Source organism: Miniopterus natalensis, chromosome X (genome assembly GCF_054644295.1).
Source record: "Miniopterus natalensis isolate mMinNat1 chromosome X, mMinNat1.hap1, whole genome shotgun sequence".
In the NCBI taxonomy this organism is placed as follows: domain Eukaryota; kingdom Metazoa; phylum Chordata; class Mammalia; order Chiroptera; family Miniopteridae; genus Miniopterus; species Miniopterus natalensis.
Genome location: NC_142103.1, coordinates 5,080,019 through 5,095,128, shown reverse-complemented (window position 1 = coordinate 5,095,128; position 15,110 = coordinate 5,080,019). Strand labels below are relative to the sequence as shown.

At 42.1% G+C, this 15,110-nt stretch overlaps 1 protein-coding gene across 2 annotated transcripts in view; it reads right to left on the bottom strand.

Annotated features, from left to right (window-relative positions):
- FGF13 (fibroblast growth factor 13) overlaps positions 1 to 15,110 on the bottom strand; it is a 420,448-nt gene that overhangs the window by 60,786 nt on the left and 344,552 nt on the right. The window contains exons 1-2 of one of the 2 annotated variants that reach the window (XM_016207242.2): positions 6,593 to 6,815; positions 4,648 to 4,758 (exon numbers count right to left, since the gene is read on the bottom strand). In XM_016207242.2, coding sequence (XP_016062728.1) covers positions 4,648 to 4,758; positions 6,593 to 6,779 — 298 coding nt within the window. In that variant the 5' untranslated portion in view covers positions 6,780 to 6,815. Of the gene's footprint in view, positions 1 to 4,647; positions 4,759 to 6,592; positions 6,816 to 15,110 lie in introns of those variants that run through there. The other variant, XM_016207241.2, reaches the window with a different exon arrangement.

Genomic DNA, 15,110 nt, shown 5'->3' with positions numbered 1-15,110 from the left:
CCAAAGAGGCCTTCATCTCTCCATTTTAAGGTTTGACTGTGTGAAACTTACACCCAGGCTCTCCTCACAATCATACACCACTCACTGGAGAAAACCAGTGGGCGTCCTCCCCCTACCAGCTGTCTCCTCCCTCCTACACCCTGAATAAAAATAAAACAGTACATTTTTAAAGTGTAGTGCTTGCCACACACATCTTTTGAAAAGAGTCTATGCACCTTTCTCTCAAGAGACCTAGACCAATGTTGATGATTTTTGTTTTGGTGAAGAAGATAAATCAGTCTGCTATCATTTCTGTGAACAAGAATATATAAAGGAGTCACCTCACGGGTAAGAATGGTTTTTCTGGGATCTCTTATCTTGGTGCATATAGATTCTGCTGCAGTAGATGGGGTTATATGGATGATAAATATTAAGGAACAGCTAAATATTCCTCGGTGAGCCTACAATGTATCTTCCCTTAAAATCAGGGCGCTACCAAAGAGAAGCTAGGACATGCTGTACAGTTCAAAATCAAGTTTTCCTACCACATGTCCCTGATGGCACTTCATTCAATACTCATCATATTAAAGCTGTGCCCTTCTGTTATGTGAGGTAAAGCAAAGTAATTTGCACAGATTGCGAGCCAGGATCTCATGCTATATTTGACAATGCAATGCACAGGAAAGAACGCGGAGATCTTTGAGCGCGTCATGTATACACCTCTTTCTGCTGACGATGCCTCGCTCAGGGCAGGCGCTCGCACACATCTGTGGACTGCTAGCAATGTACATGGTAAAACAGGATAATATTGGATTTTTGCAAAGTAATAGATCACAATCCCATTACATAAAAGTTAATAGTTTAAGAATTCTGAGATCTAAAAACCAAAGTAAACCAAACCAAAACCTCCATATGGGTCTAGTTTAAAAGCCATACCACTAGCCCGGCCGGGCGTGGCTCAGCGGTTGAGCGTCGACCTGGGATCCAGGCGATCGGGGTTCGATTCCCGGTCAGGGCACAGGCCCGGGTTGCGGGTTCGATCAATGACTCTCTCATCATTGATGTTTCTATCTCTCTCTCTCTCCCTCTCCATTCCTCTCTCTGAAATCAATAAAGATATATTTTTTAAAAAATAAAATAAAAGCCATACCACTAGACAACTAGACAACCAGCATTTGTCTTAATCCTAGCTCAGTCATACTAAAAGATGACAGAGTATGATAAATGGAATCCAGAACTGCTTATACAGCTCCACGTTTTACAATATTCTGAATCTCCCTAGTTCTCTTAATGCAGCTTATAACAAGTAAAGAGAGATTGATTTCTCACTGTGTACCCCGACTACTTTCTGATGTGGGTTTTAATGAGCAGTAGAATGCTTAAACTCCAAACATCAGAGAGCAGAAAGAAGAGATGCAAAGAACAGTAATTGCATTGTGAATAATGTTATTAACTATATAGTAGAACCTGAATTTCTCACTTTGTAGCATAAATTTCTGTGAAGCCTGATTCAAAAACAAAAATCACCACTCAAACAAAATATTGAAGACAGTAAGAAAAGCACAGAATGGCTGGTCATACGACTCCAATCTTTTCTTTAGACATTCAAGATAGACCATAAACTGGGTTGGTTTAAAGTCTGTCTGAAGGGACTGTTTCCGGATAAAAATGCCAAGAAATTTTATTATGGGTGAGCTTGGACAGAATCAATATCTTTCTTTATGCCTTTATTACTCTAAATTTGGAGTACTTCTTCATGGATTTAAAATATTATTTTGATTAGGATAAACCTATTCTAAATATGAGAAGGGAATAATTGATTTCATTTGTGTATGTAAAACACATTCATTAAATACCTAAATTCCGTTTTCATCAAAGTTTTGAAGAAGCTTTTAATAAATAAAAGGGCCTGTGTTTCATGTTTGTTCTGCTGTGTCTACATAAAAACAACTAAACGCCTTGTACCTTGCAGGGACCAGTTTCTTGGACATGTGCACACAGTCGGCACTCAGTGCTTCTGAAACCGACAATGATCCTTTTTCATCAGTTTGGCTAAGGTCAATTTCTCAAAGGGAGTAGTTAATAAAAATACATCTTAATGAAGACTGGAAAAACCTGATATGTTGAACTGGCAATACTACTGTAGGCTTGAAGGGAAAGTTGCCTATTCCATGCATAAGGCTCTCACTGCACCCAAGGCAGATACAATAAAACTGATGCCATGCAATGTCTATCATCTTTTCCTTTTCAGGGAGAAATGCATAACTTACAATGGCTGATTCGCTTATGATGAGATTGCATTGGATGGACATTTATCATGGAATAAATCTACCTGGGGTCATCTTAAATACATAATACCAAACATATGTTTTTAGAAATAAATGTACCTGGGTAAATGTGAACTGATCTGTTTTATCATCATCTTGCTTACCAGGTCAGAATTAAATATGATAATGCTAAATGAGAAAAGTATGATTAAAAATACTAAAAATTAGAAAAATATAAACATAATACCAGGAATCTATAATAAGGAAATCTAGGAACACATATTAAGGAAATAATATATAAATGAAAGAGTGATAGTTGAAAAAAACAAAACCTTTTCCCCTGTTCTGCTCTCTTAAAATAATTAAGTAATGAATGCCCCGAAATTTGCTTGGCTTTAGGGGGAAAATTGTGCACGGCTAGACTTCCATTTTAATGATCTGTTTAATCATTAAACATTCATGTTTCATTATGACTTATACCCTACAGTATCCTCAATTGGGAAGATAAACTAGCTCCCTGGCCTCTGGTCACACTTATCATCAGGGGTAGAGTCAAGCCCCATGGACTTGCTATTTGTTTTGAGATACTTTTCATTTGTGTGCTTCATTTATAAGACAACCAAAGGCAGAAGCTACACATATGGAGGAATTGAAGAGTAAAACCTACTATGTGATTTAAAGCGACATAGTAAGAAATGTAGTCTTGATTTACATACATATATGTATGTATGCATGTATATGTATGTGTGTATATGAATATATATGCATGTATATCCTAAAATGACTGCATACAGTGTGATCTTAATGTATTTGGCACATTGCTGTTTATAAGGCACGGCAAATGAATTGTCTTTCTTTTTCCTTTTCAGAAAACACATGTGAACACTGGACCCCAAACCAATTTTTCTCTGATTTTGATCTGGAATAGATATTAAAAATAAATAGGGGAAAAGTTGACTGTGTGAGGCTCATTAGTAGCTACCGTAATCATAAATTTCCTTTCAATAACACCCAAAGGATCCATTTTGCTGAGGTACTTTTAAAAACAGCACCTTACATCCCCAAATTCCTTCCCCACATAATGATTTGTACATATTGATTTATGGGAATGTCTTATTACTGATCCTCATGTACTACTGTTATATAATTACAGTAAAACCCTCTAGTTACACTTGACTAAATTTTTTTCAAATACAAGAGCATACATAAAAGAATGTCTAGTATACTTTAATATCACAACAGTAACATTGCATTTTGCAAAACAGTGAAGAACCATTCAGTATGAATATTTTTCATGCTAGGTACCAAAAGATGTTTCTTCAAGGGTAATTAAAGGTTACTTCCTCTTGAGGTCATAGCTTGGTCATCAGCCCAGGAAGCATTCTTAACAGGTGTGAAACTTTTAACATTTAACTTTGGGACCCTAGTCTATGGCTTTGCTGTCTGTAGCCAAGTATCTGTAGCAGAAGCCTCATTAGCATTCAGACCAGCTTTCTTGGGCTGTTTTTAGCTGACAGTGGGAATATTTCTGGGAAATTATCAGTCTGAGGAAATGCAATATAAATTAGGGAAAAAGAAGAATCAATTGTCAAAACTAGATGTTTTAGTCTTGTGGAAATTTTAATAGATCTGCAGAAATCTGTAAATTGTAAGAAAATACCAATTACTGTCACTGAAGAAAGAGCTTCACTATTTGTGAGTTTATGTTTGTATTACTCCAAATAAATAAAGCATATATAACAAAATATTATGTGACATCTTGGAATCATCTTACTTCAATAATTAGATATAAAATTGACTTTATTTTTGACATGTTTCCTTTTTAGGTTCACCATTATGATCTCCAGTTTTGTCTTTACTTAACCCATGGTTAAAAATAAAGCACTAAAATAAATCTTTTTACCCACCTGTGGAGCTATCTCAATGTTAAAATCCCAGTTAGTCTCAGAGTTATCAGTGTGTGTGGAGGGAAAAACAGAAATAAAAGCTTGTAATGATGAATTCTCATGACGTGAAACCAGCCCTCTCTCCTGGGATAGACCAGTTTTTAAGAGTAGAAATAACATGCTATTTCAAGATCAGTGCGTGGGCGAGTAAATTTTCTGTGGGGAAAATAGTAATAAAATCCAATGGACAGTCATAAATCTATCCAGATTACCATGGAGATGACATTTGGATTGTTTTTCAGATGGTGCCAGCATTATTTGCTATAGTTCACTATTTTAGATACTTTCAGGTTCAACTTCCTTTAGGTTAACCTGCATAAACAGGATTATGTAGTATTGACTGTATTTTGTATTGTCTTCAGGATTTAGCAAGGGCTGTTTATTTAAAAAAATAAGGAAAGAAAACAATGTCAACAACATGCTGAGATATACTAATTTGTTTTGCAGTCACTTACTGTAAGTGCTCTCCTCATCTTTTGTGCCATCGATGGTTCCATCTGCCTGCAGCTGCAAGTGGAAGCCCTGTCGGCTGTACAGTTTGGTAACTATACCCTTAAGTTGAGGCTCTGTAAAGAGAACGATGGTTTGGATCAATTGTTAAGTTGTGAAAAGACTCAGAATTCAAACCTGATTTCTACTTTGTAACATTGGTAAAGCCCTAAAGCTTCTGGCAGCAGCCACAGCTTCTGATAGGTTGTTCTTTGATTTCCAGACTGGTCTTCTATCTCACTGAGCATTTGGAATGGGCTGGCAAATGGCATATTCTGCCTTTTAAGAATGGGCCACTTTTCATGCGGAAGGAAAATAAGAAGTACAAAGATAGTTCAGAATGGTTTGCCAACCAGGGACCAAAAAAACCACACTAGTAAAGATTTCCCTCAGAATATGGCAATTTGAATAAACAGCCCCCTCCATTCTAAGAAAGTTGAAATACATAAATAATCTGCAAGCCCATCAAAGGACTTATATTTAGAAAACTGAGCTGTGATACAAAAAAAGGAGGAGGGGAGAATAAAGCAGCCATTACCATACCCTAGCATATTAATTACCCTTAGGAAAAATGGGTGCAAAAGACCAGAGATACATTGGTGGGGAGGAAAGAAAATTAGTTCATACATATTTTCAGAAATATCAGAAATGATTATCCAAAATATGTTCTCAATTAAAATGATTTTTAATTATGAATCACCATAGATTAATAAAGTACTTAATTTACCAATAACAACCATGTTATCCAGAAGTTGCTTATATTGAATACAGACACCTGCACAGAAATAATATTTATGTGATTATTAGGACCTCATAATCATGCTTTGCAACTGCTTAAGCCTTTTTAAAATAATCCTAATTTACAGCTAATGCCTTAAAAAACTCGGAGCCAACAGAAAATGTACGTTTGCATTTCCATTCCAGGGTGTGTAGAATTCATAAATAGAGAAATAACAGATTGATGAATAAGTCTGAAATTCTGCAGTACTCACCTAGTTAAAAGCAAAAAAGCAGAACGGATTCGTTTGGTTAAGAGTCACCAGATAAGCTGCAGGTTCGCCTGAAGATCTACCTTGACGCAACCTGACACCGTGAGCTGCGTGAATTTCCCCTGACACCAGAATGTTGCTGCTCTGATCACTGAACAGGTTCAAAAGGACCCACAGTCTGCCTATGAGTTTATATTCTCTTCAGTCCTGCATTTTAGTAGCAAGTAACCACAGTTTTACTATTCTAACCAGATCACTAAGCTCTTTGACAAAAGGATCTAGGGATACACTCCCCTCTCTCCAGCAAATATTTCAAAGCTGCACCACAAGTCAAGTCTGTCCCCCCATCAGCTTAAAAGTGATCAAAGAAACAGAATGCCTAGACGGCGGAAAGCCAGGGAAGCTGGAGGGAAGGGTCAGGCTGGTAAGAATAAAGGCAGGCAGGGATTCCCTGGGTTCTCCCGGGTGGGGGTGGGGGTGGGCAGTGGTGTCTGCCCAGCTCCGCCTGCGATTTCCACTCCACAGCGCACGCACACACACACACACACGCACATACACGCGTGCACACAGACACACACACACACACACGATGGCCATGTCTGGATGGCGCCTGCCCAGAGCCCGGGGGCACACACACATGTGGCACGTCTGAAGCCGGCGGCCCGCCGCCTGGGCAGGGCAAGCCCCCCGCTCTGCGCCTGTCCCATGGCAGTGGCAATGCAGCAAGCCCGGTCCCATTTCTAAGGGGGCGAGAAAGCAGTCGCGTCCCTCAGCACGCACCCTGGCTAGGTGGCCGCACAGCCCCACAAAATGGGCCACCGGCAAACTCACCGATGCTAACCCACACGCCCCCCGGCCCCTTCGCATCCGTAAAGTACGAAACAGACAGACAGAGCCAAAGCAGCCAAAAGCTCCTTCCGACCTGGTCTCCTCCTGCGCCGCTTTTTGGAACCGAAGAGTTTGACCCGGGAAAAGACGTTTAACTTGTTTTTGTCGCAGCTGGTCTTGCCTTTGCTGGGGCTGCTGACACACTTGCAGGCGTTGGATTTCTCGCGCTCGCGGGCTTGTCTCTTCTGCCGGATCAGCGAGCTGGCGATAGCCGCCGCCATGGCCACGACGCCCACCACCACCACCTCTGCTGCCCCGCGCCGGCTCGGCCGCCTCCGCCCGCGCCGCGGCGCCTCGGCTGGGCCACTGTCTCGCGCCTTCGCCGCCTCTGGCTCCTTAGCGTGCGCTCGCCCGGGCTCTTCCGCACTCGGGCTTCAGCCAAGGAGGGGGCTCAGCATGCCGTCTGAGCTCCTTCGGCGGTGGTGGTCCGGCTCCCGCGCGGGCTGCGGGCTGCGGGCTGCGGGCTGCGGGCTGCGGGCTGCGGGCTGCGGGCTGCGGGCTGGGCTGCGGGCTGCCTCGGTCCGAGCCGACGCCACAGCCCCGGGCCGGGATCGCGGGCGAGACTGGCGGGCGGAGGCAGAGCTGCGCGATTGCGTGCGCTCGGCCCCTGCGCCCCGAGGACACTGTGCAAGTCCAAGTGGCTCTGGTCGGAGTTTGGCGGCACCCCCTCCCCTCCCCCCACCCTGTGCCTCGCGGAGGGGGCTGGAGGAGGGAGGCGGGCGGAGGGAGAGCGTGGGCGGGAGAGCGGCCGGGAGCACGGGAGGAGGGAGGAGGGGGAAGGGGCAACCGCGAGGGGGGAGCGCGCCCTCACCCTGGCCCCTCCAAGCCTCCGACTAGTCCTTGCAACTTCTTGGGGTGACAATCGGGAAAAGTTGGCCGGTGCCAGCTTTCTGGCGGGGATCAAACAGGTAATGGCCGTGCATCTTCGCGGCGGCTGCTGCTGTTGCTGCTGCTGCTGCTGCTGGTCTGGGCGCGGCACGCTCTCGGCAATGGAATTCCACCGTTGCAAGCACCCTCAGGAATAGCTTTTTTTTTCCTGCTCCTCCAGCTCCGCCGCCTCCCCGAGGGCCCCTCCCCCGGCAGCCGCCCCCACCCCCCACCCCCCACGCCCCCGGCCGGCGGCTGGGGCTAACACCTGTAGGGGCTTAAGCACTGACCCATCCCCAAATCTTTCTCCCTTCCTCTTCCCCAAAAGAGCTTCGGGCACGAGCAGTGACGGAGGAGGTACCAGGATGAGGTGGTTGCATTGGAGGAGCAGGGGTGGTGGGTGGAGGGGGTGGTGCTTGTAGCCGGGCATGGCAGGGGAGGCTGTTCCTCACTGTACGATTCTCAGTGGGCAGGGTAACGGCCAGCTGGGGTCCCCAGCAAGTTCCTAACTCGCTTGCCGCCAGCTCGGACCCGCGGCACAGCCCCTTCACCCCCCGGGGAGGAGGTTCGCCCGGCAACACTTGTAGCCATTCGGGAGCCCGAGCTCCAGGCAGCCCAGCTCCGGGCGGCGGGCCCTGCAGAGCTGTGGCGCGCACCGCGCTGCCACCCAGTGGTTTTTGCTGACTTTTTATTTCGAGCTGGTTGGCGCCGTCGGAACCCCGTTTTTCCTCTACGCCCCCTCATCTTTACGTCCGGGTTTGGGATGCAAGCAGAGAGCAAGAGTCGTGCGCCATACACAGTACTGGGGAAATACAGAGCCGATCCTCCTTATTAAGCCCTAGCCTTTCCGCAATCTCCTAACTTATTTCTTTTCTTTCTTTTTTTTTTTTCTTTTTTTTTTTTTCCTGCTCCTCAAGCTCAGGCAGCCTCTCTCCCTCCAATGCAGGAATCAAGTCTGACCTTTTGCTCACCTCACTCTATTCACAAGGCCTGTCCTTTCCCTGATCTGTATTTTAATCTGCAGGAGAAAAAGAACGAATTTTGAGCTCAAGAATATTACAGAGAATGGTGCTTTCACATACGTACCTTCAAACAGACAGGGCTGTTTTACTATTTTACTTGATTTCTGATGCCAAAAAGGATGCCCCAATAATAGGGCTGCTCTCTCTTGTAGCTGCCACTACACTGTCTTTACTGGACTCCCCCCCTCCTCCAGATCTTTTCAGAATAGATGTACATGCAAAACCAAATGCCCAGACTCCAGCCCTTCTTTTCATTGCCCATCCATAAGGACATCTGAGTGACCAGTCACCAGGTCAAGAACACTGATGAGCTCAAAGGGAGTAACGGGAGGCAGGTTCAAGAGCACCAAAGTGAAGCAACACTGAGATCCCACCAGTAACTGAGTAGGGCAGCAGAGGGGGTATTTAAGAGACTGGGCAGCAAGGACCACCTTTTGTGGTCTATCTAATTACACCAAAAGCCCAGAGAAATGACTGGATAGATATACAAATGAGGAGATTAGAGAAAAGCCATTAGCAAAGGCTCTTGCCACTTAACTTCATGCAAAACGAAAAATGCATTTTAAGGGACTCTTGTCAATCTCACACTGGAATTCCAGGGACAGAAAAAGTGATGACTGTATTTTGCAACATAACCTGACACATTTATTAGCAGGCAATGAGTCTATCCTAGTCAGATCATTTGGGGGAATTATGCTTCAGAAACAAAGGTCTCCAGATCCAATTTTTAGCAATTGATTGCCTCTTCTGATTTGCATTCAGGATGAAAAGCCAAGGAACCCTAGGCTTGCATTGCACTAGGATGATGGCTTGGTCTTCATTATGTCCCCTTTTGAGATCATTCTCTAAATACTTAAGCTCTAGAATTTACTGAAGCCACCTCTGGTTTATATTTAAAATCAATTGTGAACATACTGATTAATTCGGATCCTTTAAGAAGAAAAATCCTATAACCCACATAAAAATTTCATTGTTCAGTCATAATTTATGAACATTAAAAACATAAAGCACCCTGATGGTATTAATTATATCAATGAATTCAGTTCTTTGCCATCTAATTAGTCATAGCAGCTGCAACATCAAGAGTTCAAGGCCTCTGATTACCTGCTTGGTCATTTAATCAAGAAAACCTGGAGAGAAATATTTCCTTGTTGCTGTTGAGTTTTCTCTCTTGATCATAAGGAAAGAACACAAGGCAATGAGTCTAAGCTACAATATGTGGAGATTTAAGTTTTGTACAAGGAAAACAGTCTTTTCAGTGAGGGTTGTTAAATACCATGATTGCTGATTCTGCTATAGAAGCTTTTATGAATAGAACAGAAACCTATCTATCTTGGTGGGCATGTGAGTTGATTCCCCTCAAGGCTCTCATTCTTTCATAAAAACTACACTGTGTACTATTTATATTACCCGTGACTACAACCAAGAATTGGTCCCAGACAGAGGGGAAGCAACACCATTACTGAGAAAGCTTAAGGTTCTGTCCTTATGGGGCACAGAGATAGATAGTGAATTTGGAAGACAATATTGGGTGAACTTGGAGCATGTGGGTCAAGGCAGTTACAGCCATTTTCTAAAGTTTCTCTTGTCCAACGTGTGGGAAATGCTTTCTAGATACAATAAATTTATTCTTAACCAAATGGGTTGCCTCACTGGTGACACAGCATCCAGAGCCAACAAAAAAACCAGCTTCTCTAAGTGAGGCTGATTCAGTTTTATTCAATAATATTTGAAGATCTTGAAAGAGCAGTTGCTATTTTATGAACTGACTGGTGGCTAACAAACATAAATGAGGTGTGTTTCTATGATGAACATTTACGGCAGACTAAAAATTTGCAAGACTCAGAGGCAAAATGTCTGTAATGCTGGGTTCATTTCTTGCCCAGTGAACTAAGTAATCTAAATGAAAAGCTAGGGGGAAAATGATGGAGGATTTACGGCAAAAGCAGACAATCAGTAATTTTTCTGGATCTAAGCTGTTTCAGGAAATAGGATTTCTGGACGAAGGTGACCTGAACTGAGGATGTGAAGAAGGGAATGCAGTGTTTGCAAATGATGTAATGTTCATTATTACTTAGCATGTGGGGGTGCGCTTCTAAGATAGCACAAGGGACTTTGAATTGATTTCCTATTTGCTAATGACATTGATTCACTAATTTCCTATCAAGATTTGCCATGTTTTAAAGAAGCAGGGAGGTAATAGGAAAATACTCCTGTGCTTCCTTAGTATTAATCTTAAGACATCTTGTGTTAGACACCAACCAGGATTTGGGCGGTAGAACCTGCTAAATTCAGAGGAAAGCATGCCCTCCGGATTCTGAGAAATAGAGAAGACAAAGGAGAATTCCACAAGCCACCTGAGAACTGTGCAGGTGCCGTAGATTAAAAAAAACAAACTTGCCCTGGCCGTTTTGGCTCAGTGGTTAGAGCGTCGGCCTGTGGACTGAAGGGTCCCCGGTTTGATTCTGGCCAAGGGCACGTGCCTGGGTTGCAGGCCCGATCCCCAGCCCCACTTGGGGCTCGTGTGGGAGGCCACCAATAGATGCATCTCTCTCCCATCCATGTTTTTCTCTCTCTCCCTTCCACTCTCACTGAAAAGCAATGGAAAATATCCTCAGGGGAGGATAACAACAACAACAAAAAAAAACAAGTATAGTTGGTATGCAATCTTGTACTGGTTATATTAGTTTCAGATTGACATTTTTATTCCTTTCTATGTCATCACCCTACTACTGCTAGTAATCATCCGTCACTGTGCAAACCTATCACAATATTACTGACTATATTCCCCTTTACCTTTCCACCCAGCCCTCCACTCTTTGGCCTCTGTATCTATGAGTCTGTTTCTGTTTTTTTTGTTTTGTTTTGTTTTGTTTTGTTTAGGTTCCACATATACAGAAAACCACACAGTATTTGTCTTTCTCTGCCTGACTTATTTCACTTTAGCATAATACCCTCCAGATCCATCTGTGTTGTTGCAAATGGCAATATTTCATTCTTTTTTATTGTTGAGTAATATTCTACCTATTTTCTATCCATTCACTTAGATGGTTTTTAAACTCTCCACTCTACTTTAGATTTTTGGGGTCAAATCTTGTGTTTCAATGGTGGTAGCACTCAGTAAATTCTGTGGTTATAATTGCACAAGCAATTACAGTGTTCAGCACTGTAACAATTTTTCTTTAATCCTTACAACCACTAAGGTAGGTATTATTACTATTGCCATTTTACAGATGGGGAAAGTAAAGTCTAGAAAGACTAAGTGCTATATCTATGGTTTCCTGGCCTGTACACAGGTGACAGTGCCACTATTTAAGCCAAGGATCCTCAGCCAATACACTTTATGTGTACAAGACCAGCCTTTAAATACAACTTTTCCTTTTTGGCACCGGGTCTGGAATTGGGTCGCTGAACAGTGTGCTTCCTGATACGGCTGTCCCTAGGCTTGGGTAACAGAAAAAGATGGGGAATATAGCATGATTTTCAACTCAGTTAAGTTTTTTCTTTCTTTTTCTTAATAAAAGTGAATTATGGAACACAAAAGGACAGATATGACCTATGTTTAATTATAAGCATAGTTCATACACTTTTAATAACTTCTTAGAGTGATTTTTAAAGGAAACTGCTATGTTTTGCACTAAAATTAAATGATTATAAATCACTGCTTAATGTCATTCTGGGATCCTCAGCCCAGTGAGCACATGGACACCAGGACCTGCTTTGACTCAGGTTATCAAGAGCTTTAGAACACCGAGGCCCAAAAGACACTTCCTAGCCTTTACCTTCATCACTACTTCACAGAGACAAGCGGTTAAAGCACTCCCAGTTCTCTCAGTTCTTTTCATACAGGGAAAACTTCTTTCCACGTTGTAAGCTTTTTTGTGCCATTTGCTTTCAGCTACAGGAAGCTTGAGTTCAGCCAAAAGAGAGAAAAATATTACCCACAGTGTATGCACTTCCATGCCTGGAGCCCATGACTATCCTTTTGCAATCAGGGATTTCTCTAGTATTTATTCTAACAGATTTGCTCTAACTTTTCCCTTCTGACAACAGCTTAAATGTATAATCAACAGATTGAAATCATTTTGGAACTTCTCTTTCATACCTCAAGCAATTTTTATAAACTGATTTCCTATCAGGGGTCTTGATGCTCAATTAATATTCTCATTTTAGAGGAGAGGTCTGAGACAAGAGTAGTTGAATAAATTTGCCCTGGGTCAAATTGTTTATTCATTCATTCATTCATTCACTCACTCATTCGCTCGTTCATTCATTCATTCATTCATTTATTCAGTCAATCAGTCAAGATTTACTGAGAACTATTTGGCATGTACTTTGCTATGCCCTGAGGGATGCATGAAAAAAACTTTAAGCTAACAAATGCATTAAAGATTATGGGGAAACGACTGTCCAAGCCTGATAATACTAGTAATTTTCTATGTAGACTTCAATATCCCTATTGAATAGGGAAACTAGGACTTGGTTGGTATTTAGATATCTTGAAAACATATTTAAAATATCTTCCTACTTACAGCATTTCTCTTTCTGCCTCTAAAATTCCAGTGCCTATTTTCTCTGTCAGAATCGTGGTATCCTGTGTTCTGAAAAAAAAAAACTTAACAGAATTACTAAGAGAAACAACAGTTCTCTATTTCACTATAAGAAGAAACAAAATAACACAGTGTGTGTACCCGTGTGTGTGTTTGTGTGCGTGTGTACACACTCCAGGCTGGCCTCGGGCAATGCTCTCTGTCCTTTATGAGGCCCCACAGGAACCTGCCCTGCCAGAGAAGATTTTATGATCCAGGTTTTCCTAATCCCTCTCCTTCATTAAAATTGTCCTTTCTTATATCCCAACCTGAGTCACTGTTTTCCACTAAAATAGTTAGTTAATCAGAGACTCTCATTAGTGCTGGGCTAATGAGTGCTAGTGGTCAGTCCTCCCCTCCACACACAGGAACTGGCTCATTCGGAGAGAGGGATCCTCTGGAGGCAAGATCACAGCACAAAACAGCATCTCTATTGGTGACAACCTTTGAAATGACAGAACAGGCTGCTGGGTAGCTTGAAGGGATGGAACAGCTTTGGAGAATCCCTCGTCCCCTGCTATTTCAGACCGCTGGTTCTGTGAATGTATTTGCACGTGAGTGTGCACACAGGGTTGCTGTGCTCACTCTGCTCTTCATACAGCATAAAACAACACGTCAGACAAGCACAGCCAGCTTCCGTCCCATCTTTCTTACTCTTCAGAGGCAAGGTTCTTGGGGGAAAAAAGATTGTCTTTAATTACAATCTCTTCTTCCTTACTCCACATTCACCATTCACATTGCTTTTAATATATATTATGTTGTGTGTGTGTACTCCAAGTAATTCCGCTACGTAGATTGCAATATTCCTTTTGGAGAAGGACAACTAGTATTTGGTGTTTGAATATATTGAAAACACATTTAAAAAATGCTCCTACTGCTGCATTCCCCTTCAGTGGTTCTTCAGTTCTGGCAATTTAGCCATCAGCTCTTCATCTACTGCTTCTCCTTAAATCTCTATCGCTCTTCTGAAACTTTTATTAGCTGCACGTGAGAGCCCATGCCCTCCTTCATGACTCCCTATTTTTCTGTCCTAGTTCCATCTTTTTGTCTTTCTATGTAGAATCTGGGTGCTTTACTGATCCCCTCTCCAGTTGGGTTTAGTCTATTGTTTAATTTGTTTTTATTTCATTGATACACACATATACTATATATTATACAGTATAATAATATATATGACATACTAAAATTTTATATATATCTACACATATATATACATATATATATAATTTTTATAATTTGTTTCATCTTTTCTAATATGTCTATTTTTTTTTTCACAATATGCTGTTCACACCTTATGAGTTCTATTCCTTCCTTTACCCTATTGAACATTATGAAGATACTTATTTAAAGTCTCTTTTACATTGCCTGATGATACAAGTTTTCTGGAATATGAATTACCCTGTTTATTGTTGCCACTGACTCTCCTTGCAGTGGCTCGTTTCTCTCCTTGCTCTGTAAATTTGACTGTGGGCTCACCTTCAGCAGTAGACTGGTTTTCTATAGAAGTCCCATGTGAATCCTGGATAGCAGAGTTATCTATCTCTACAGTTTTGTGTTCTTTCTACTCCAGTGCTCTATGGCTTTCACTGGATCCAGGTCAGTTTTTTATTTAATTTGCAACTTTTTAGTACAAATTTATATGTGGGGTTCCAATTTCTTACACTCTAGGCCCAGAATGGGCACTCTGCCTATCATCTATATCCCTAGACTTTGAATCCTCATTTATCATGAACTTAACAGGACTTCCTGACTTGCAGCTTTATGCAGGAAGCTCAGGGCCCTGTATCAGAGCTTAAGGCCCAGAGCATATGCTCAGTTCTGATATACTTGATGGTCATTTAGCTTGAACTGTTGCACTTTGCACTGGCTTTGAATAGTTGTGTTGTTTCTATCACCTGGAGATTTTCCTTTTTTGTTTTAACACACAATTTTCTCGAGTATTTTCAAAAGCTTAAGGTAATATTTTATTCACTATTTCTATGTTTTTATGGAAGGATGGGGGCTTCTGCAATACCTTAGTTCAACATATTGACTAGAAGTCCCTATTTAATTTTTACTTCCATCATAGCACTAA